Raw genomic sequence first — 24,638 nt, forward strand, 5'->3', positions numbered from 1 at the left:
ATGTAAAGCCACTCGTATGTCACTGGGCTGCCCCTAAAGTCTTCACTTTGCCATTTGAACTCTTTTCCTCCTAGCAATCTCCTCTCCACCTGAGGACAGCAATGCACGCTTCATGAAGTTGCTCGGAAGACCGCATGAGATCGTCAATGTCAAGCATGGCCCCTAGCATTTACTTTTATCACGTTATTAGTAGTGTTTTATCTCCAAGTTGGCAACAGTCTCCCCACTCTTAGTTAGTGCGTGCAGTTTAGTTTGGTTTTTCAGCCAAGCCCCAAGGAAGAGATTACAGTAGAAATCTCTGTATTCTGAGAATTTTCCAAGTCCACTCCCCACAGACACTGATGGAGGTAAAGATTTTATCGAGAGGTTCGTATTTCTAATCAGATCCATTAGTGGCCTAAAGGGGACAATTAGGGCATGTCAGAGCATATATAACTAGGAGCTCTTGGCCACCACTGCATGCTCAGAACTCACTCTTTCCTGAGTACTTGGACCCAGGAAAGAAGCATGAAGTGGCTTGGGATCCTTGGGCTGGTGGCCCTCTCAGAGTGCCTAGTCATGTAAGTACAGGGACTGTAAGTGGCATCATCTCTCTTTCTGGGGTTTTCCTTGTCCTCTTATTCTTCCACCCATCAGGGTTAGAAGGGAATGTAATCATTCCCTGACAGTCTTAAAGTTCAGCTCTCACTTATTGATGAGTACCTTGCCATGGGCAACGTGGGGCCCAAGGGTCTTGGGGTAGGCCTGCAGGGTTGCACAACTCTTGGGGTGCCAGTCACATCATGACCTATGTGAAAATGGCACTCCTTGGAATTGCTCAGTGCACAACCTGTGCAACTGTAAGTGTGGTCCTATGAATAGCATTTGTCCTGTGATTGCTTCTAGGTCTTCTCTCTGCTCTCTCTCCATTTCTGTGTGTATGTGTCTGTGTCTTCAACTCTGTATCTCTCTCTTTTATCTCTCCATCCTCTTTGGATGTCTCTGTGCATGCAGAACTCTCTGAGTTTTCAGTTTTTTTGTTTTGTTTTGTTTTTTCTACTTTGACTCTTCCTTGCTTCTCTAGCTTCTTAATTTCCCTAATTTACTCCCCATCTCCTGGCTTCCTCTCTCACCCCTCTCTTCTGCTTGAGCCCTGGAGAAAGATCTGGGAGGCTACTTCTAGGCTGATTTACTTCTAACAAGCAGTGTGACCACATCCAAGTCACAACCTCCCAGCATTTCAAATTCCTCCCCTGTAAAAAGAGGATAATGATCCCCCTTCGGACTCCTTCCCAGAACTTCTTAGAAAAAGATACAGTGGGATGGCAATACCAATGGGAATGGCTGTCATTGTTGACACTTCTTACATATCAGGTACATTATATACATCATCTCACTTAACCCAAAACATTCTATATGCGCGATGGGGGTTACTATATTCCACGTTTTTACCTACCGATGGGGAAACTGACTCCAAATTGTCATATGGCTTACCCAAGATTACATAACAGAACCTGTATTCAAACCTAGGTATTTGCCATCATTTTTGCGTAGTGTCCTGATAATAAGAGGACAGTCATAAAAAAATGCTTGGAAAATACACAGTGCCATTACAATGCAGGGTATGACAGTCATACTATAACACAGACAGCTGATTGCTGCCCCTTCTTTGTTTCCTTTTCCCAATGCTCCGTGAAAGGATCCCTCTAACAAAGATCAAGACCATGCGAGAAACCCTCAGGGAAAAAAACTTGCTGACAAACTTCCTGGAGAAGAACAATGACGACAGGTCCCAGAATGTCGCTCATGACCCGAAATTGTTTCTTCATCCCCTGAGGAACTACCTGGATGTGAGTGTGTTGGGCGGATGGCACTCTACCGCGCCCCCTGGTGCTCTGGCCTGGCACTGGGGTTCATCTGGAGGCGCCAGGCGGCGTGTTGAGGCTAGGGCTCCTGCAGGAAGCAGAAACACTGGGGAATAGGGACCCCATTCCCAGAGAAGAAGGCACTCTCATCCTCAACTCTTGGTCTGTGGTAACTGGGCCCAGCAATGACCAGGTGGCAGGTAAACATCCATTTCTTGCCAAAGATATGTCATTAGTTTCAGGGAGATTGTTCCTCCTGAACTAAGTGAGCCACTGAGTTACAGATGAAAGGTGAGCCATGTCTGATCGAAAGATAAAGCCAACTGCACATCAAGATTGAAACCCCAGGCAGACAAAGTTCAGCCTCCGCAGATCCAAGAAGGACACAGTAAAAAGTTACTGAGCCCCTATGGCCTGTGACGCCATAAAAATCTAACACTATGGTTATTGTGACTGATTTTTAAAAAGGTCTCGTCTCTTCATCAAGAATGCATAGGACAGCCTGAGTGATAGGCAAGGAGTAAATACATGTCAAATAAAAGGGCCAGCAGCGTGGTGGTGATAGGACATGGTCTGAGTTTAGAGGAGGTGGCCTGGGGTGACCTAGGAGGGCCAACTGGAGAAAGAAACAGGCTGGGCCTTAAAGGGGACACTGGGGAGCTGCTCAAATGAACGCACAGGGACTTGCCTGGAGGTCCAGTGCTTAAGACTCTGCGCTTCCACTGCAGGGGGACCGGGTTCGATCCCTGCTCAGGGAACTAAGAGCCCGCATGGAGGAAAAAAAAGAAAAAAACCAAATGAAGGCACCGGTCTGAGCAGAGGCTGTGAGGTGGGGCGGTTGGAAAGTGATCTCAGGAGACACGGGACACCTCGAGGGAAGCAGTACTCCGGGAATCGAGGGCGGCCAGGGCAGCCAGGTCTGACCAAACCACCCCTCCCCGGCCCCTGTAGCTAGCCTATGTCGGCAGCATCACCATTGGAACGCCCCCTCAGCAGTTCAAGGTCATCTTTGACACCGGCTCAGCTGACTTGTGGGTGCCCTCCACCTACTGCGACAGTGTCCCCTGCCGTGAGTACCTGCCCCCCCGCCCACCTTGTACTCCCCCTCCCACGCCCTTCTCCGTCCTTGGCACCTGACGGGCACACATCTCTTGTGTCCGCAGATAAACACAAGGTCTTCAACCCTCACTTGTCCACCACCTTCCGGCTCTCAGGCCGGCCCGTCGACCTCACCTTCGGCTCTGGGAGGATGGTTGGATTTCTTGGCTACGACACTGTTCGGGTAACTGGAAACCAGAAGCCGAGTCAGGGCTGGCCCTGGGAACGACCGCTGCTTACAAAACAGATGCAGGGCCAACTGGGAGGGCCCGTCTTTCCCAAAGTCCCCTAGTGGCTGGCCGCCCACCCCACAGTGCTGTGTCCCTGGGGAGACAGTGTCCCTGCTGGCACATAAACTCCCAGAATGGCTGACCCAGAGAGTGGCCTGGGGTGTGGAGTTGCAGCTCCTTTGCTCATGAGCTGCTCAAGGTTCATTGTGCTGGGAGCAGGGAGAGAGGGGAAAAAAGCACCCACTCTTATATCCTCAGGCTGTGCCAGGTACTTTCATGGTAACAACTCGTTTAATTCTGCAGCAACCCCACATAGGAAGTGCTATGATTAGCTCCATTATACCTATGAGGGAACAGAGGTGCAGAAAGCCAGGGCCTTGCCAAGGTCAGGCATCAGGTAAGCAGTGGAACTGGGCTGGCCAGTCAGGATTCATGCAGGTGTGCGGTATTTGGGGAGAGGATAAAACTGATCTTGGGCCCTTGCGGGGAACTGAGGGCTTTGGGAATCCAGACAGGGAAAGCAGGGGGCCACAGATGTGGGAAGGGCCTGATAAATGGGGGTCCCTGAGTGGGGGCCTTTGTGAGTCTAGTAAAAACTATAGCCTGCATCCCCCAAAGGGCCTGAGTATTCTCTCTCTCTCTCACACATGCAGACGCACATCCCCAAAGCGTGTTTCCCAGGCAGAATGTTCGTAAGAACCCTGGCAGCGACATCGTACAATGGGCTTCTGTCTTCCTGGGCAGATGCAGAACCCACGATGCGCTGCAATGGATTCAGTCCATTTCTGGCATCAGATCATAGGGATGCCAAAGAGAAGACTACCCTGCTCTCTGCTCATTTTGTCCTCAAGTGGGAACTATTTGGTCCTCTCCTGAGCCTCAGTTTCCCCACCTGCACAGAAGGCATGAGGCGAATTTGACTCACTTCAGATAGTGTTTGCAGGAGGGGCAGGTGTTACTTAAAAGCCACAGCCCCACACAAATGGAACCCGAATTCCTGTCCCAGCTTGGTCTAACCATCTAAGGTCAACCCAGGGCACAGCCAGGCCTCAGTTCTTCTCTGCGGTGCTCATGGCATCTGCATCCCAGCCCAGTCCCAGCCCCACTTCCCAAACCATTATGTGGGTACACTCCCCTCTCCCATAGATCGGGAAACTTGTCGATGTGGTCCAGCCGTTTGGCCTGAGTAAGTCGCAGTTTGGGTTGGAGGATGCACCGTTCGATGGCGTCCTGGGTTTGGGCTACCGCAGCCTCGCCATCCGAGGGACCACCCCCGTCTTTGACAACCTGAAGAGACGAGGCCTCATTTCTCAGCCTGTCTTTGCCTTCTACTTGAGCACGTAAGTCTGAACTGGACAAGCCCTCTCTCTAAGTCAGCTGTAAGATGCTTTCAGTTGCACGAAAAGTTGTAGCCACCTGATCCAGAAGTTTTCTGAGGGACAGTCTAGCCCAGGATAACTATGGCCCCAGGGCCACATCTGGCCTCGCCACTGGTTTTTGTGAATAAAGTTTTATGGGAACACACCCATGCTCGTGAGCTCAGGGGCAGCAGCTTGGTCCAGGGGGTGTGAAGGGAAGAGGGAGAGCAGTGGAAGGTGTCAGGATACAGGTTGGAGGAAAAGGCAACAGGATGTGCTGATGGATTTGATATGGAAGGAAGGAGAGGGATGGCGGGAATGTTTCCTCTTCACTATCACTTTACCGGGAGCCCAGAAGCAGCTTCACAATTCGCAGGCGCCAGTGCGAAATGAAAACGTAGGACCTCTTGTTCAAAAAGTATTAGGAATTTCAAGACAGGGATAGCAGAGGCGCAGGGCCCTGCTGAGTGTGAGGCCCCATGGCTGGCACAGGTCACACACGCTGGTGAAGCCAGCCCTGGGTGAGCCTGAGCCCACACCCTTGGCGCCCTCGGGCCTCGGCTTTTCTGAACAATGACAGGCTAGGCGAGGGGGCAGCCAGACCCCTCCGGCATGGTGTCCTCGGAGGGTGTCTCTGAGCACTCTGGTTGCTGGAGGGGACTGGGCCCTCTTCAGAAGGGTGGGTGGTCGGAGCCCAGCCAGGCTGCCCAGCTTCAGACCCCTTCTGTGCCACTCATTAGTCGGTGACCGACCTCGGACAGGTCCTCAATCCCTCCAGGCCTCAATTTCTGCCTCTGTAAAATGGGGACCATAGTAGTGCCTCGGATGGGTGGAGAAGCACAGCCCTCAGATAGTGCCTGCCATTATTCTCCTACAACGAGCCCTCCCTCTTCTCTCCTCAGCCGGAAGGAGAATGGCAGCATGGTGATGTTTGGCGGGCTGGACCCCAGCTACCACAAAGGAGAGCTCCAGTGGATACCAGTGTCCCAACCCCACTACTGGCAGATAACCATGAACCGGTAAGCCTCTCCCTCTGAGGGCCACCCCACGTGATGCTACCACACGTGCATACGGACACATGCAGACACACACAAATAAACGCACAGACACACAGTCACACACACAGACATACGCTCCACCCCCAAAGACACACGTATAAACACACACATAGGCACACATATAAACACACACAGGCACACAGATACACACAAAAACACACACACAGATACACATACACACACACAGACACACAGAGACACACACCACCCATGGGTTCATAATCACCCCAGGCCCCTGACCAGGGCTCTGACCAGGGTCCTGAACAGGGTTCAGAGAGACGTGTGCAGCCCAAGAGGGCTGCACCCACCACGCTGTGAGGCAGGGAGCACGGTTTGAAGACCCTAAAGTGCAGTGAAAAGAGATCAGGGAGGATTTCACCAGCCTGAACAGAGTTGTGATAAGTCGACCAACAGTCTAGGGCTACCCGGGACCGAGGGAGTTCTCACTACACAAAACTACCAGTTTCAAAACAGGGAAAGTCCTGGACAAACCAGGAAAACTGGTCTCCTTAGGGAGAAACTCCCTGGCAGTGGAGAGAGGTTGGCTGCATTCTTGAGACCTGAAAGCAACTCATACAAAGAGACACTCCCCCCACCCATAGCCACCCACCCCCCATCCCGGGCACACAGTGGGGCAGGGGCTGTGACAGAGAGAATCAGGAAGCCGGGATCCAGGAGTAGCCTGAGAACAAGGGGCAATAATTGATGGGATTCTGAGTGATACCCTCAGACAAAAGCTCACGTGTCCTTTGGAGGCCCCCCGGGCTAGCTCCGGCATCGCCTGGCCAGGGCCCTCAGTGTCTGAGCTGGGTGAGTGGGCCCTGCTGGGAGACAACCTCTCCCAGAGCAGTCTGTGTCTCCGACACCCCTACTCTCAGCATCTGCTGCCCTGGAGAACCTCCATCTTCACCACGTGGGTTGACCCATTATTGGTGACACAGCAGATACAGGGCTCTGGTTGTTCCTCATCCATTTTTTCATTCATTCATTCATTCAACAAACATACATTGTGCATCCGCTGTGTGCTAGGCACTTGAGAGAGGCACTGAGGCTACAACTTGCCCTAACATCTAGTAAGGCAGACGTACATGAAACGAGTCACACACATAATAATGAATTTCCACTTCGGTACATGCTAGAAATGAGGAAGAGTCTACAGAGAGTGACCAAGACAGGAGCCTGATCTAGTCTCGGGGGGAAGACTTCCCTGAAAAAGTGACAAGTAAGCTGGAACCTGGAAGATGAGGAGAAATTAGCTAGACAAAGGGGATGGGGGTCTTCTAGGAAGGGCGACCAGCACATGCCAAGGCCCTGAGGCACCAAAGAGCCTGATGCATTCAGGAACTGAAAGGAAGTCAGCAAAGTTTAGGTGACCAGAGCAAAGGAAAACAGAGTCAGGGCATGAGCTGAAGGGAGACAGTCAGGGAGGGGGCCAGTCGTGGGGGGAGACTTCAAGTGATCCTGGTGTCCACTTTGTCCCACTGTCTCTCAGCATCACCATGAACGGTGTGGTTTTTGGTTGTCTCCACGGCTGCCAGGCCATTTTGGATACCGGGACCTCGTTGCTAGTTGGCCCAAGTAGAATGATCACCACCATCCAGATGCGCATCGGCGCCAGCCCTGTCGGTCACGAGGTGAAGGGTCATGCCACAGGGTCACTCCGGGGCTCTCCACACACCAGGGATCACCTGGACCAACATCTCTCCCTCTTTCTCTAACAGTATGCGGTTTCATGTAGATATGTGACTCGCCTGCCTACTATCGTCTTCACCATCAACGGCAACAACTACCCAGTGCCCCCTGAAGCCTACATCAGAAAGGTGAAGGGCCAGCCCTGGTGGAATTTCAGGAACCCTTGGGCTCCTGCTTGCAGGAGGGGGCCCTCTGCAGGCCAAGCCACACCATTGCAGATGCCACGGAGCCCCTGTGGCTGGGCCAGTGCCTCCCACAAAACCAACCACTTGAGAGTAATGGGGCAGTCTGGGACTTCCATCATCCTGAAATAAATGGGACACCGCCCCGTGCCGGCCTGGTGCGAGGCACTAAGAGAAGGGAACACTAAGGGCCTCTGCCCTCAAAGAGCTTCAGTTCAACCAGAGCCCTCAGATGGATGAACACGGAAAGTCAGCTCTAGCAATCCCTGCAATAGGCCAAGTGGCAAGTGGGGTGGGTGGGCACAGTCTCAGTGTGTTGTCCCACCATGATGGTTAACGGTCTCCCTCCCATCTCGAAAGTGTCCTGGTTTGGATGACAAATTACATGGTTACCCTAGTCCTCGCCTGCAACTTCCCCTTGCTAAGCCCCAGTTCCCGCTCTGTGCGTTGCGGTACCAGACCCCTCTGTGGGGAGGCTGCACGCTCACGTGAATGAAGGGTACACGGTGACTGCGTGGCCCTTGCACAGGGGTGGGGCTTAATGTCAGCTCCCTATGGGAGTTCAGAGGAGGCTGATGGGCTCAAAGAAGGCTTTGAGGAAGAGAGGGAATTTCAGTCATTCTAAACCCCCAGCCTCATGGAGGCACGAGGAGGCCTGCATGGGTCGAGGCACATCTACACTGGACCCCATGCAAATGGCACCCCCGGGGGCTGAGCCAAGGGGTGCCGGGCGCAGATTAGAGTGATGAGGGCTATACACAAGGGGAGCACCAGGGTAAGTCACCCAAACCGGCCTGGAGTGGCCAGGGAGGGTGAGCGTGGGGCCAGGAAGGCTTCCTAGAGGGGCTGAGCACAGTCTCTAAGAACGGGCTGTGGGGAAGAGGGAGAAGCAAAGGCATTCCCTGCAGAGAAAACAGCGAGCATGGGTCAGGAGGAAAGAAACAGCACAGTATGAGGGGAATTACAGGCCATTCTTGCTCTCTTTTTTAAATTTTTTTTCAAGTGTAGTTGATATACAATGTTGTGTTAATTTCTGCTGTACAGCAAACTGACTCAGTTATACATGTATTTGTATTCTTTTTCTTATTCTTTTCCACTACAGTTTATCACGGGGTATTGAATAGAGTTCCCTGTGCTATACAGTAGGACCTTTTTGTTTATCCATCCTCTCTATAGTAGTTTGCATCTGCTAATCCCAAACTCCCAATCCTCCCTTCCCCCACCTCCTCTCCCTCATGGCAACCACATGTCTTGGCCGTTCTTGGTCTTGGATGGGCACCCCACTTCCGCAGCTGCTGAGAGAGCCACTTGGTTCTTACCAAAGGAGGGAAATAAAACCGAGAAGCTGCCGGCTCTGGATGCCGAGACGGTGGCAGGTAAGGGCTCAGGCTGACTGGTGTGCATTTCCATCTCCCGCAGAACCTTAAGGGCGTCTGCCTCAGCAGCTTTGCAGGGGGCACAGAGAACATGAGCCGGTCGGAGACCTGGATCCTGGGCGACGTCTTCCTGAGGCTGTATTTCTCGGTTTACGATCGGGGAAACAACAGGGTTGGCCTGGCTCCCGCAGTGTAAAGGCTGGGGCCGCTCCAGCAATCAATCAGGCGCCCTGCAAACACACATTCACTCACACGAAGGGCACTCCCACCCAGGGATGGCGGAGGACCGTGTTTGGTGCTCTGCAAAGACCCATTCTCAGCAAAGAATAAAAGTTTCCATTCTCAACGGTGCTAATACAAATGGGTGCCTCTCTTTGCGTCGCGGAGGTGCATCATAATCGGGCAGGATCTAGAACCTAGTCTGAACCACAAGTGAGAGGAGCCCAACTCCAACTGGCTTCAAAGAAACGGGAGACTTACTGGAAGGACACTGGGGATGCGGGATACAGGAACCACAGCAGATGCAAAGATCTCAGTGACTGGACCCAAGACATCAGAAGCCATCAGCTCCCTCTTTGTCTCCCTCACTCTTTCCCGTCTCTCATCTTTGATCCTCTTAGCCTGACAACTTTCTTCCCTCACACTTCTACACATATATCCCTAACGCGTCTAATCCCTACGGAAAGAAGCTCAGAAAAACCGCAGGATACCAAGGAGGGCTCTGATTGGTCCACCTCAGATCATGTGTCCAGCCCTGGACCAACCATCCTGGCGGGGGGGCTTGGGGTACTATGATTGGCTTTACTTGATCACGTGGCCCTGCCCAACGTGATTGACAGTCTCCTCCAGCACCACGTGACTGCAGCTGGGGCGAGGCAGCCCCAAAGGAAGTGGCGGGGGCTGTTCTAGACTGTGGAAGTTTGTGATGGCCCCCACCAACTCCGCCCCCTCCTCATTCCGAGGGATGGTAACGGGTAATAAAAATAGATTCTACTCTTCCCATCTCAGAGGTCCTTTGGCAGTGGCCTTCTGCTCCAGGGCGGTTCTGGGTGACGCCCTTGAAGCTGAGATGGTTCCCCTTTGTCCCCCCACCCCAGTCACCAGCTCTCTGTCACCCACACCTGCAGTGTCCTTTCCAGTCCCACCTCCCAAGTGACGGGCCGTGTGGATCCCTGAGCCATGCCCACCCCTCCAGAGCCCAGCATGCTCCGTCCCTTGGCCTCCAAGGCTGCTGGGGAGGATGCCACGCGTGTAAAGGGGCCCCAGGGCGCAGTAAGCCTTCAGCCTTTCTCAGCTTCCTCCAGGGGCAGAGCTACAAACCACTGGTTCGAGCTGCCATGGTTTGGCACATTTGGAGTGGAAGCATCACTTCTTCCCACCTGGAAGCAGAGGCCCAGGCTGGGGACAGCAGGGGTCAGAGGTGGAGGGAGACCCACATGAGAGAAGGGGCAGGAAAGAATAAACAAGGTGGAAAACACACCCCGACGCAATGCACAGTATGGGCCTTTACTCGGGCAAGACAAAGCAGCGAAAGGGACGACTCCCTTCCTTCCTCATCTTTTCATTCAGGACAAATTTACTGAGCACCTACTATGTGCCAGGTGCTGTGGTGGACCCCAGGGATAGAGGGCTGGGTTAGGAACCCACCACCGATTCATGGAGACAGATAAAGAGACAACCCCCCAATGGGGAGGGCCAGATGGAGAAAACAACACAGGTGTGGGTAGGGGCCCAGGGGAGTGAGGGGCTTCCTCTTCGGGGACCAGGGAAAGGCTGCAGTAGGGCGAGAGGGGGGCATTAACTTCAGTCTTGTCACCCCACCCTGAAACACACCCCTAAGCCTTGCAGTTACCTTCTCTGTGCAGATCTGCCGTATGTCCACGGTTACGTGTGCCTGGTCCCTCTGGGATGGCACTGGATTATGATCGGCTTGAGGGGGGTGAAAGAGGACTGGTTGCAGAGCTGATAAAGGGGGAAAAGGTGAGAGCAGAAATGGCTTTTTTTTTAAAACAGTAAATATCATGCACTGGGCTTAATGGAGACTCAAGTGAACAGTTTGTCAAACTCATTTTCCAAGTGGTCTTCATGGAACCATAAGCAATGTCTCTATTGGGGAGAAACTACCAATAAGAGTAAGAATAATAGCTCTGGTTAATTACATATGCCATTTCACTGTCTCCCCATGAGCCCCTGCGGGGCCTGACCCCCATTGTACAGATGAAGGAAGTCTCCTCCAATCTTCTGGCTCCAGTACTCGTTACAGGCACATAGTAGGCCCTCAATAAGTACATGTTGAATAAATGAATGGATGAATTAGTAGATGCTTCCACTAGAACGCACTGCTGCATCCATGTCGGGAGACATATGGTGTCAGCATGGCTTACTGCCATAATACCAAGCAGAAAAAGTCAGGCTTTGCTTCCCTAGATGAGCCTGAGGCCAGGGCTGGAGCTGTGTCTGTTAATGAGCCCAGTGTTCTTGAGGCTCTATATTTGTAGCCTGTGCTACCAACATGAGGATAAATTCTGATCTTCATCAACTTTTTTTTTTTTTTTTTGGCCAAGCTGCATGGCATGTGGCATCTTAGTTCCCCGACAATGGATCAAACCCACATTGCCTGCATTGGATTCGTGGACTCTTAACCACTGGACTGCCAGGGAAGTCCCAAAGTCTGATCTTCGAAGCAACAATCTTCCCCCACCTTCCACTTTTATCCTTTACCCACTGCAGACCAAAGAGATTTATAGCCACCAGTGAGAGAAAAGGTAGAAAAAACAGGGAATAGATAGATCTTGAACCTTCTTGAAAGAGTGTAAATTGGTACAATCTTTTTGGAGATGACTTGTTCTTAAAAGATGTATAGTCTTTGTCCCAGTAATTTTGCTTCTAAGGTTTATGCTAAAGCGATGATCAGAAGCACCTTCAAACATAAGTAAGCAGGGATGTAGTCCTCAGAGTCTCTTACAAAAGGGAAAATCTGGGACATCCCAGGCCCATTAAAAATAAAGTGTCCACAGCATAGATAGGCCATCATGCAACCAACCGCTTTAAAATTGTGTTTCAGCAGAATATTTAATGTTATGAGAAATCATTCCAATATGACATTGAGAGAAAAGAACAGAATACAAAACAGCATGATCCCAGGTTTGCTAAGCACATGGAAGACAGTGCAGCGTCCTCGCCAGGCATGTACATCCTGGAGCTTTCCTGCCTGGGTTCAAATCCCACCTCTGGCCCCTACCAGTCATGTGACCTTGATAAGTTCATCTCTGGACATCAGTTCCCTATCCTGTAAATTTGGGATAAGGATAGTTCTTCCCTCACTAATCATCAAGAAAATGCAAATCAAATGACAATGAGATACCATCTCCCATCTATTAAGATGGTCATTATCAAAAACCAAAAGATAACAAGTGTTGAGGAGGATGTGGAACCCTGTACACTGTTGGCGGGGATGTAAAATGGTGTAGCTGCTGGAAAACAGAATGGAGGTTCCTCAATATCTTAAAAAGAGAATTACTATTTGATTCAGCAATCCCACTTCCGGGTATGTATTCCAAAAAATTAAAATCATAATCTCAAGGGGATTTATGTCCTGTCATGTGCATTTCAGCATCATTCACAAGAGCCAAGATGTAGAAACAACTTACTCCATCACCAGTTGAATGGATAAAGGAGATGTGGTAGAGATATACAATGGAATATTATTGAGCCTTTAAAAAAGAAGGAAATCTTGCCATTTTCAACAACATAGATGAAACTTGTGGACGAAAAAGTGAGATAAGCAGGACAAATACAGAAGGACGAATACAGTATGATTCCACCCATATAAGTTATCTAAAATAGTCAAACTCATAGAAGCAGAGAGTAAAATGATGGTTGTCAGGAGTCAGGGAGGGGGGAAATGTGGAGTTGCTATTCATCTGGTATGAAGTTTCAGTTACACAAGCTGAGTAAGTTCTAGAGATCTGCTGTACGGCTTGGTGCCTATCGTTAACAATACTGTATTGTGCACTTGACATTTTGTGAAGACAGTAGATCTCATGTTAAATGTTATTACTACAATAAATAAATAAACACATAAATACCTTTTAAAAAATGAATAGTCCTTTCTTTTTTGTTTAATCAGATAAATGCAATTTATTTATTTTATTTTTATAAATTTATTTCTTTATGTATTTATTTATGGCTGTGTTGGGTCTTCCTTGCTACACGTGGGCTTTCTCTAGTTGTGGTAAGCAGGGACTACGCTTCGTTGTGGTGCGTGGGCTTCTCATTGCAGTGCCTTCTCTTGTTGCGGAGCATGGGCCCTAGGCACACGGGCTTCAGTAGGTATGGCACACGGGCTCAGTAGTTGTGGCTCGCGGGCTCTAGAGCACAGGCTCAGTAGTTGTGGCACACAGGCTTAGTTGCTCCGCAGCATGTGGGATCTTCCTGGACCAGGGCTCGAACCCGTGTCCCCTGCATTGGCAGGCGGATTCTTAACCACTGCGCCACCAGGGAAGCCCTGAATAGTCCTTTCTAATTGGAGGGAAAGGAGTAGAGTTTGACTGCCAATATGTGCAGGGTTTCTTTCTGGGGTGTTGAAAATGTTCTAAATTTAAATCATGATGATGGATGTACAACTTCATGAATATATGAAAAACCACTAAACTGTACACCTTAAATGGTAGAAATTATGATATTTGAAATACAACTCAATCAGACAGATATATAGATATAGATATACAGGAAAGAATAGTCCCTAATCCTTCTAGAGCTATACTGAGGATTAAATTAATATCTATAGAAAACCTTTAGGACAGTGCCTGACACACAGTAGCATGAGCTGTTATTCTTTCACTCGTACACCAGAGAAGGACCAAATGTGTGTAACAGTGGTTACATACAGATGGTAGCAATATGGGCAGTTTTTCCCCTTATCTTATACTTGTCTTAGTTTTTTCAGGAATGGCGTTTAAGATCAGGGTAAAGCTGAGCATTATTCTATAAAAGACAGAGGCTTCTGACAAAGAGAGGACCTTCTCTTTGCTGGAGTTGCCTGAGGGAGCAAATTGATTCCCATAGAAAAAGCATCCAGGAACGGGTGGTGAAGCACTGACATCTAGTGGCCAAGATGGATATTGCAGGCACATTCCGCATGGTCTTACCACTCTGCCGGGAGACGTGCCCATTGATTCCAACTACTGATACTTGTAAGGGCTATTTAGCAACATGAAACCACTGTCACATCAACTCTCCCACATTTAGACCTGATAATCACACTTTGACAAATGGATTCCAAATATATATATTTAGTTATAAATATTGTCCCAGGGATTTGATTTATACCAGTAAAAGTTGGAAACCACCCTAGATTCTAACATCAGGGAAATTACCACCCAGAAGAAATCAGCTCGTGGCTCTTAAAGTGATGAGTGTGGACTATGGCCATAGATTTGCAGCCTGAATCTCGGGTCACAAACACACTTACACTCCCTTCCTCACCTCCTTCAGATCTATAGGCAAATGACCCCTCCTCTATCTAAAATGTCAACCCTCCCTGCCCCCTCCCTTGATTTCACTTTCCTCCCACATCACCATTTCACACACTGTATCATTTATTTCTTTATATTTGATTATCTGTCTCCTTCCCTGGAGTATAAACTCATGAGGGCAGGGATTTGGGTTTGTCTTGATCCTTGATGAATCTCCAGTGCTTCAACTAGAGCCTGGGACATCATAGATGGTCAATAAATATTTTGGTGACAAATTTATGTGAAATCAATGTTAAGAAAACACCATGTCATTGGCTCGTGCTGAGTACAACTCTGCAAAAGCAAGAGGCATAAATATTGCCAACTGTATCAGTCTGCATGGGCCGATACCAGATACCACAGACTGGGTGCCTTAAACAACAGACATTTATTTCCTCACAGTTCTGGAGGCTGGAAGTCTGAGATCAGGGTGTCTGCAGGGTTGTTTCTTCTAAGGCCTCTCTCCTTGGCGTGTAGACAGCAGTCTTCTCCCTGTGTTTTCATAGGGTGTTTCCTCTGTGTGTGTCTGTGTCTTAATCTCCTCTTCTTATGACACCTGTCAGATTGGATTAGGGTCCACCCTGGTGACCTCATTTAATCTTAATCATCTCTACCTCCAAATACAGTCATTCAGAAGTACTGGGGGTTAGGACTTCAACATATGAATTTGTTGGGGGGGTGGGGGACATGATTCAGCCGATAACACCAATAAACACAAAAAACCCTGGGATGTGTCAAGAGAATACAGGAGTCAGCTTAAGGGACTCCCGTGGGCCAGATATGGGAAATTTCAGCATGAAAATAAATAATGATGATAATGGATTATAACTCACTGACTAAAACAAGAACCTGTGAGTCCATACCGATCAATAAATATAAACAGATAAGTAAACAAATAAATAAATAAGATGAAAGGAAATCTCTTCCTTACCAAAGAATGACAATGTCAGAAATGTACGGACTTCCCTGGCGGTCCAGTGGTTAAGACTCCATGCTTCCGCTGAAGGGGGCATGGGTTTGATCCCTGGTCAGAGAACTAAGATCCCGCATGCTGCATGGCACAGCCAAAAAAATAAATAAATAAAATGTAAAAGAAACAACAGAAAATTACAACTCTACAAGCATCATTTCAATCACTGATTCAGGCAGAAATCCTCAATGGTTGCTTAAACTTCGAGTGAAGATTAGATGGGCCACAGGTTACTTATACATTCTCATAGTATCTCCCTGCTGAACACCTTCATAATCACAGCCCAATAACTGCAGTGGAGAAGTTTGGCAGGAGACACCACCTTCATCAAGTAATCAAAGTTAATGTCACCAGTAAAGGGACAAATCAACATCATGTGCCTCCTGATATGATGCACTGAGGACACAGCATTGCTTATATGATATTCCTGCTAAAAAACACATAACCTGAATCTAACGGTAAGACAACATCAAACAACCCCAAATCAAGCGACGTTCTACAAAACTGGCCTGCACTTTTCAAAACTGTCAGCATCAGGAACAAATGCAGGCTGAGGAGCCATTCCAGACTGAAGGGGAGTGAAGTGACGAGATGACCAAAAAAGATGACCCTGGGTAAAATCCTGGAGCACAAAAATCACTAAAAGGGACAATTTTAGGACAATTGACGGACTCTGAACATGTGCCATGTGTTAGATAATAGTGTTGCATTGGTGTTAAATTTCCTGAATCTGATCATTGTGCTATGGTTCTGTAAGCAAATGTCTTTGTTCTTTGGAGAATCACACTAAAGATCAGGAGGAAAGGTCATGATGTCTACAACTGACTCAGATTATCTGAGCAAAATGTAGTAACTCTGTGTGTGTGTGTGTGTGTGTGTGTGTGTGTGTATGCACGCAGAGACAGAGTAAATATAGTAAAATGTCAATAATGGGTGAATCTGGGTGAAGTATGTATGGGAGTTTGTGGCCCTATTCTTGTAATTTTTCTGTAGATTTGAAATACTTTCAAAACAAAAAGTTTTTTTTAGGCACTTCCCTGGCGGTCCAGTGGTTAAAACTCCACGTTTCCACTGCAGAGGGCGCGGGTTCGATCCCTGGTTGGGGAACTAGGATCCCGCATGCCACGCGGTATGGCCAAAAAACTTAAAAAAATAAAAAGTTTTTCTAAAATTTTAGATGTTTCCTGCCAACAAAAAGAAAATGAAGGGAATATTCAAAAACAGAAAGACAAATACCATATGATATCCCTGATATGTGGAATCTAAAAGACAGCACAAGTGAACCTATCCACAAAACAGAAACAGACTCACAGGCGTAGAGACTTGTGGTTGCCGAGGGGGAGGGGGGTGGGGGAGGGAAGGACTGGGAGTGTGGGATTAGCAGATGCCAACTATTATATATGGGATGGATAAACAACAAGGTCCTACTGTATAGCACAGGGGACTCTATTCAATACCTGTGATAAACCATAATGGAAAAGAATATGAAAAAGAATATATATATATATATGGGCCACTTTGCTGTACAGCAGAAATTAACACAACATTGTAAATCAACTTCTTGTCAAGAAAATTTTTTTAATTTAAAAATTAGAAAAGAAAAAAGATTTACCTTAGGAAGGGGAAGTTATGAATGATTTCATCTCTCATAATGTTGTTCTAGTGCTTTGACCATAGCAAGGTCACATTTCTTTCCTTCCCACAACAGAAGTGAGGAGAGAAGGGCCCTACATTTTTCGGTTGCCAACTATGGACCTATTTCATTCTATCAATGACCCAACAGGCTAGGTTTTAATGCCCGTTTTAGAAATGAGGACAGTGAGGCTCACAGAAAGGTGGCTCAAGGTCACTGACAAGGAGGCAGGAGCTGAACCAAGGCCCGACCCCTGTTTATCAGCTCTGTCTTTACGTTCTCCACGCCCTGGGCCAGGCCGGAGCAGGTGCTGCCATGAAAGGCTGGGAAGACCCTGTCCCTGTCCTGGGTTCACAGTCCACTGCGTGTGGTCAGGCCACAGGTGCTTAGTGCTGGGGGACAGGACAGCAGAGGGGGACGCTGCTAAAACCTAAGGGAGATGGGAGCTACCAGGGGCCCTTTTTTTCCTTGGCCTCCAGATTCTTTCTCAGGGATCTGCCCTGCTCAGAGCCCAGGAGGATGCCCACAGGCCCCTAGGGTGGGCGTAGAAGCCCTAGCGGAGATCGGAAGGTGGGGAGGGCACAGACACTCACTCCTGTGCTCTGTGATCCCAGCCCCTGCATCCCTCTGCCTTCAGAACCCCAGGTTCTGGGACTTCCCTGGTGGTTCAGTGGTTAAGACTCCACGCTCCCAATGCAGGGGGCCTGGGTTTTATCCCCGGTCTGGGAACTAGATCCCACATGCCGCAACTAAGACCCGGCGCAGCCAAATAAATAAATACATACTTAAGAACCCCAGGTTCTGGTGGTGCTGCCCCCTCCCTGGCCCCTCCCCCCTCCCAGTGCCGCTGGCTCCTGTGCCTCTCAGCATCCCTCTTTGGGGTCACCCTGCTCCCCACCCCTGTACACAGCCCCTCCCTAAGTCTCTTCAATCAAACCTCTGGGTGGCCATCAGTTTCCTGCAAGGACTCTGACCCCTATACCAGGTGAGGGGAGAGAAGCGCATTCAAAGGGAACAGCATGCGTCAAGGCCCAGAGGCCAGGGAGGGTGCCGCCCACTAGGAGTCAAGTGGCCCAGGCTGACCTATGGGAAGAATGGAAGGCAAGCTGTTCCAGCCCAAGTCACAGCTCTCAGCATTGAACTGGGACTGTGACACCTCCCCTCCCTCCATCCACCACCCCTGCCCGTATGACCCATTGGTAGAGGTCTGCCTACAGCCTTACCTGAGCCAACCATGGGGGCCGTGGCCTGGGTCAAAGGGGCCAGAGGAGGCAGGCCTAGGGCTCCACTCCCCATAACACAGGTCCGCCTCCTGCTGCGAAAACTTGCGAGGCTGCTGTTGCTTGTACACCAGCAATGTGATTTCGGAGCCTCCTGCCAGGCTCGGAACCCTCCTCTACGTTTCCTAGCGGTCCAAAGCTCATTCCACAGGGTCAGCTGGGGTGTTTGATGCTCAACCATTAGCCCAACGTGTGCCAAGTCCAGATCCCCGTGAAAATGTGATTCCCCCTGGGGGATTTTAACTTCCAATCCAAACATTATTAAGATAGATCAAATGCCTCCTCCTCCATGGCAGCCTCCTGGATGCACCCTGGAAGTGAGCTCCTTTTTCTAAATGACCCATAGCACTTTGTCTCTTTTCAGTATCCTGCTCTAGTTAACTATTACTGTCATTTTCTGTCTTACAATGATTTTTAAATGGGTCTTATTCCTCCCATTCAGATGTGAACCCATTAAGAGCAAAATTCACAGCTGATTCAGCTCTATTGAGCTTACTGCCTCGCATGTGGAATGAATGAATGAATGAAGAGATGAACAAGGCAAAGGAATCATGAGGGGTCTGGGTGCTCAGGAACCCAGCCACGGTGGGTGGTGCAAGGCAGGCAGGAGGGCATGAGAAGATGGCAAAGCCTTCCACTTTGACTGCGGCCTCATCCCCCAAATCAGCCAAGGCATGAAGTCGCCTGAAGCTGCTGCTGCCGCAGGCCCTTTGGGCAGGGAGGGCTGGGTCCCCCGGCTGCTTTAAGAGTGGCTTTGTCCATCTGGAGCAGGAACGCATTAAATACCCACCCCGTCACACCCAGCTCCCTCCGCTGTAACCAAACATGATAAAGATACCAGTCAGAAGCCAGGACACAGGTCATCGCGAGAAAGAACAGGGCCTCCATCAAATCAGATTGGATCAGAAAATGCATAGAGGATCGGGTCCAGAGCTGTGCTCACCAGGGAGTAATGTGGCGTTAGAGATATGGAGAACAAAGGAGATGGGGGCCGGTGGGGTGAGACCCATTATCAGCAGGACGAACCTTGACCTCTGTCCCCAAGTGGGGTTCACCCAGGCCACCATCTCCAGTAGGTTCGTGCTGCAGCCCTGGGCAGGTCCAGCTCAGAGGAGGCACAATGAGGAGGAGTGAGGGGCTGCGAGGGGCAGCGGGGGCCTTCTGAGAATCCCTTTGTCCCTGCTGTGGGACTTCAAGCCAATTCCTTGGTTACGCTCCAGTTCTCAGGAATTTTCCGTACCCTGGTTAATAACTCCATCCCCCGCCAGCCCACTCCCAGGTTCCAGACATTTCCTTGTCTGCTTCCAGTTAACCCTTGCTCGGCCCAGTTTCAAATTTCTGCCTCCCCCAATGCCTTCTCTTGCATTTTACCCAAAGCAAGTGTCAGAACCCTTTCTGAAGGCCGACCAGCCTGGTCGTGGGAGGTTGGGGTTGAGGCTCTGGCTATGCCTTTCCCTTCCCTGGACTCTGCGTGGGTATATTCCTGCCCCAGGAACTACTGCCTCCTCTCTGCTTCCTGCCTGTCCTCAAGAGCTTGGACCACAGTGCCCCGTGCCCCCCTAGTCAAGGACCCACAGAGTTGGGGTTATCAAAGCCCAGGATGGTTCTCACTCCCCATGGTCCTTGTCCCTGAAGGCGAGCAGGCTCCTGCTGTCCCCAGGGGGAAACGCATTCATTCATTCATTCACTTAATCTGTATGGAATATCTATTCTGCACCAGCTGCTACATGGCGTCTAGGCCTCTGCTTACATACCTCTCATGGAGCAGAGCTCACTACCTGTATGTCGCCTTATCCACGGTCAACAACTCCATTTGCTCAAGGCTGGACCCCAGGGATGGGCTTTGGGAGCTCTGAAACTGGGCGTGTGTGTGTGTGTGTGTGTGTGCGTGTGTGTGTGTGTGTGTCTTCCTGGGACACCACATTCTAAGAGGCAGCAAAAGAGGCACAAGTGTGGACTCAGGAACCAGACAGCCTGGGTTTGAACCCCAGCTCTGCCCCCTGCCAGCTGTGTAACCCTTTAACAAGTTACTGAACCTCTCTGGACCCCATCATTAAAACCGGAGTACCTACTTCCTAGCGTTGTTGAAATGAGACTTAATTCACATCACACAGGTGCCTTTATAGATGTCAGCCATTATCGTGCTCCCGGGCACCTATGCCTTACTGCCACTGGCTCTCATCTGCCTCCTTGTCCCGGTGACTTGTCTGGGTGGAAGGGGCTTTGTTCCACCTGCCCCAGGGAGATGGACTGCGCTGGGGTTTTCAAACTGTGTTCCTTTGATTCCCAAGGGTTCCCTAGAGACGTCTTGTGGGGCTGGTGGGTCTTCATCCCCTCTGCTGCCTGAGCAACTCAGCTGTCCTCCTTTTTCTATAATGGCATCACGTGCACATAATGTTTTAGGAAAAGATATTTTGCTCCTAACAAATTAAATTTCTGTTGTAAAACTCCTACAAATTGTAATAAAAGACAAACACCCTAATTTTTTTTAATGGGCAAAAGACTTGAGCAGATACTTCCTAAAAGAAGACATACAAAGAGCCGATAAGCACATGACAAGGTGCTCAACATTACTATTCATCAGGAAATGCAAATCAAAACTACAAGACGATACCTCCTTATACCCACTAGAACAGCTAAAATTAAAAGACCAACGTACCAAGTATTGATGAGGATGTGGAGCAAGTGGAACTTTCACATGCTGCTGGTGGGAGTACAAAATGATAGAACTTCGGAAAACTGTTTAGCAGTTTCTGCTAAAGCTAAACATCTGCCTACCCTGTGCTCCAACAGTTCCACTCCTGGGTCTATACGCAACAGAAATGCATGCATATGTTCACCAAAAGGCATGTACTAGAATGTTCATAGCAGCACTGTTCCTAAGAACTCCACACTGGAAGCTACCCAAATGCCCATCAACCAGAGAAGAGATAAATATAATGTATATTTACACAATGGAAAAATATATACAGCAATGAAAGTAACCGATCTGTACCTATACACAATACTGGTGTGAATCCCACAAACATAATTTTGAGCAAAGAAGCTGGACACACAAACATGCTTGCTACATGGTGCCGCTTATCTAAAGTACAAAAATAGGCCAAAGTAATCTTTGCTGTTTGAAGTTAGAGCAGTGATTACACTTGGTTCTGGAGGCTGGGTTTGTAACTGGAAGGGAGCCTGGGGGAGCTTTGGGGGTACTTGTAACATTCTGTTTCTTGATCTGGATAGCAGTTACATGGATATATTTGTGAAAATTCATCAAGCTATTCCCTATGACATGCATTGTTCTGTGTGCATATTATATTTTAAGTTTAAAACATGATGATGTAAACTTTTAAGAAATCACTTGGAAAATACATGAACACTTAGTTTTTCTTTTAAAATCAGGTTGCACTAGCCAGTTGGAGACACAGCCCCACCCACCAGCAGGCATGCTGCCTTGAGACCCTCTGAGCCTACAGCCACCCTGGGACACAGCCCTGTCCACCAGAGGGTCCGGGACCCGGCCCCGCACACCAGTATGCTAGCACTAGCCCCAGGACCGCCAGGGCCCTGTAGCCAGAGACCCCGGGACCCAGCTTTGCCCACCAGTGAGGCAGCATTAGCCCCTGGACCCCCTGGGCCTCAGCTCCACCCACCAGCAGGCTGACGCCAGCCCTGGAACCCCCTGACCTTGTAGGCAGAGACTCCAAGACACAGCTTCACCCACCACTGGGCTGGCATTAGCCCCAGGCCCCAGCCTCACCTACCAGTGGGTGGGTACCAGCCCTAGGATCCCCTGGGCCTTGACCCTGCCCACCAGCTCTGGGACACCTTGGGTCCTTCAACCAGCTGCCCCAGGATCCAGCCCCACCCACCAGCAGGCTGATATCATCTCTGGGACCCCCAGGCCCCTGCCACCAGAGACCCAGGAACATGGCTCTGACCACCAGCAGGCGAGCACTAGCCCTGGGACCTCCAGGGCACTGCAGCCAGCAGCCTTGTGACCTAGCCCCGCCTACCAGGGGCCAGCAGTCTCTGCACAAGGCAGGGCCAGGCAACCAACTAGACCGGGGGCCATCCACACCTACCAGACCACCCACAGTAGTCAGCTCACCACAACAGAAGGACCCACACAGCCCAAATAGAGGACACCCCTAGAGCATATAACTCTGGGACTGTAGGGCAGTGCACTGCTGGGACACATAGGACGTCTTCTACAGAGGGCCACTTCTCCAAAGTTGGAAAATGTCACCAACCTACCAAATACATAGAAATAAAAATAGCAAATTAGGCCAAATGAAGAGACAGAAGAATACATTCCAAATGAAGGAACAAGATAAAGCCCCAGAAGAAGAACTAAGTGAAGAGGAGATAGGCAACCTACCCAATAAAGAGTTCAAAGTAATGATCATAATGATAATCAAAGAAACTGAGAGAAGATTGGATGAACAGACTGAGAAGTTAGACGTGTGTAACAAAGAGTTAGAAAATATAAAGAAGAACCAAACAGAGATGAAGAATTCAATAACTGAAATGAAACTACATGAGAAGGAATCAACAGTAGAGTAAATGATACAGAGGAGCAGATCAGTGAGCTGGAAGACAGAGTAGTGGAAATCACTGAAGCTTAACAGAAAAAAGAATGAAAAGAAATGAGGAGGGACTTCCCTGGTGGTGCAGTTGTTAAGAATCCACCTGCCAATGCAGGGGACACGGGTTCAAACCCTGGTCCGGGAAGATCCCACATGCCGCGGAGCAACTAAGCCCGCGCACCTAGAGCCCGTGCTCCGCAACAAGAGAAGCCACCGCAGTGAGAAGCCCACACACTGCAACAAGAGTAGCCCCTGCTCGCCGCAACTAGAGAAAGCCCACACGCAGCAACAAAGACCCAACACAGCCAAAAATAAATAAATAAATAAATAAATAAAATAAAATAAAAATTTTTAAATAAATAAATAAATAAGGAGAGTTCAAGGGACAATATCAAGCACACTAATATTCCCATTATAGGGGTCCCAGAAGGAGAAGAGAGAGAGAAAGGGACAGAGAACATATTTAAAGACATAATAGGGACTTACCTGGTGGGTAGTGGTCAATAATCTGCCTGCCAATGCAGAGGACACTGGTTTGATGCCTGGTTCTGGAAGATCCCACAAGCCGCAGAGCAACTAAGCCTGTGTGCCACAACTACTGAGCCCACGCACCACAGCTACTGAAGCCTGCATGCCCTAGAGCCCGCGTGCCATGACGACTGAGCCCATACACCACAACTACTGAAGCCTGCGCACTCTAGGGCCCACATGCTGGAACTACTGAGCCTGTGTGCTGCAACTACTGAAGCCTGTGCGCCTAGAGCCCATGCTCCGCAACAAGAGAAGCCACCGCAATGAGAAGCCCACACACCACAACGAAGAGTAGCCCCCGCTTGCTGCGACTAGAGGAAGCCTGCGCACAGCGCCAAAGACCCAACACAGACAAAAAAACAAAACAAATTCAAAAAAAAAAAAAAAAAAGGCATAATAGCTGAAAACTTCCTTAACCTGGCAAAGGAAACAGTCGTCCAAGTCCAGGAAGCACAGAGAGTCCCAAACAGAATCAACCCAAAGAGGACCACACCAATACACACTGTAATTAAAATGGCAAAGATTGAAGATAAAGAGAGAATATTAAAAGCAGCAAAGGAAAAGCAGCAACTTAACATACAAGGGAACTCCCATAAGGCTATCAACTGACATTTCAGCAGAAACTCTGAGGCAGAAGGGAGTGGTATGATATATTTAAAGTGATGAAAGGGGAAAACCTACAACCAAGAATATTCTACTTGTCAAGGCTTTCATTCAGATTTGATGGAGAGATCAAAAGTTTTACAGACAAGCAAGAGCTAAGAGAGTTCAGCACCACCAAACCAGCTTTACAAGAAATGTTAAAGGGACTTCTCTAAGCAAAAAAGAAAAGGCCACAACTAGAAACATGAAAATTACACAAGGAAAAATCTCATTGGTAAAGGCAATTATACAGTAAAGGTAGTAAATCAATCACATTTAAAACGAGTAGAAAGGTTAAAAGACAAAAGTAATAAAATCATCTATAGCTGCAATAAGTAATTAAGGGATACACAAAACAAAAAGATGTAAAATATGATGTCAAAAACAGTAGACATGTGGTGGGGAGTAAAATGCATCGTTGTTAAAATGCATTTGAACTTAAGAAATTAGCAAATATATGCACCCCTATATTCACTTCAGCATTATTTACAATAATCAAGATATGGAAGCAACCTAAGGGCCCATCAATAGATGAATGGATAAAAAAGACGTGACATAGATATATTTGCAATATATATATATATACACACACACATATACAATGGAATATTACTCCACTATAAAAAAGAAGGAAATCTTGCCATTTGC

General features: G+C 48.9%; 1 protein-coding gene across 1 annotated transcript; it reads left to right on the plus strand.

Annotated features, from left to right (window-relative positions):
• The first annotated feature begins 489 nt into the window (after window positions 1-489).
• Window positions 490-9,034, plus strand: LOC132370845 (pregnancy-associated glycoprotein 2-like). Its single transcript, XM_059931690.1, has 9 exons — window positions 490-560; window positions 1,679-1,829; window positions 2,796-2,913; window positions 3,008-3,126; window positions 4,319-4,512; window positions 5,433-5,549; window positions 7,081-7,222; window positions 7,310-7,408; window positions 8,882-9,034. The coding sequence occupies exons 1-9, from the start codon at window positions 508-510 to the stop codon at window positions 9,032-9,034; spliced, it is 1,146 nt and encodes a 381-aa protein (XP_059787673.1). The 5' UTR covers window positions 490-507.
• The last annotated feature ends 15,604 nt before the right edge of the window (window positions 9,035-24,638 follow it).

Source organism: Balaenoptera ricei, chromosome 8 (genome assembly GCF_028023285.1).
Source record: "Balaenoptera ricei isolate mBalRic1 chromosome 8, mBalRic1.hap2, whole genome shotgun sequence".
NCBI lineage: Eukaryota > Metazoa > Chordata > Mammalia > Artiodactyla > Balaenopteridae > Balaenoptera > Balaenoptera ricei.

Coding starts and splice junctions, on each gene's coding strand:
- LOC132370845 (XM_059931690.1), top strand. CDS start 508: ATGAAGTGGCTTGGGATCCTTGGGCTGGTGGCCCTCTCAGAGTGCCTA. Junction 2,914..3,007: donor CTGCGACAGTGTCCCCTGCC/GTGAGTACCTGC, acceptor TTGTGTCCGCAG/ATAAACACAAGGTCTTCAAC. Junction 7,409..8,881: donor CTGAAGCCTACATCAGAAAG/GTGAAGGGCCAG, acceptor CATCTCCCGCAG/AACCTTAAGGGCGTCTGCCT.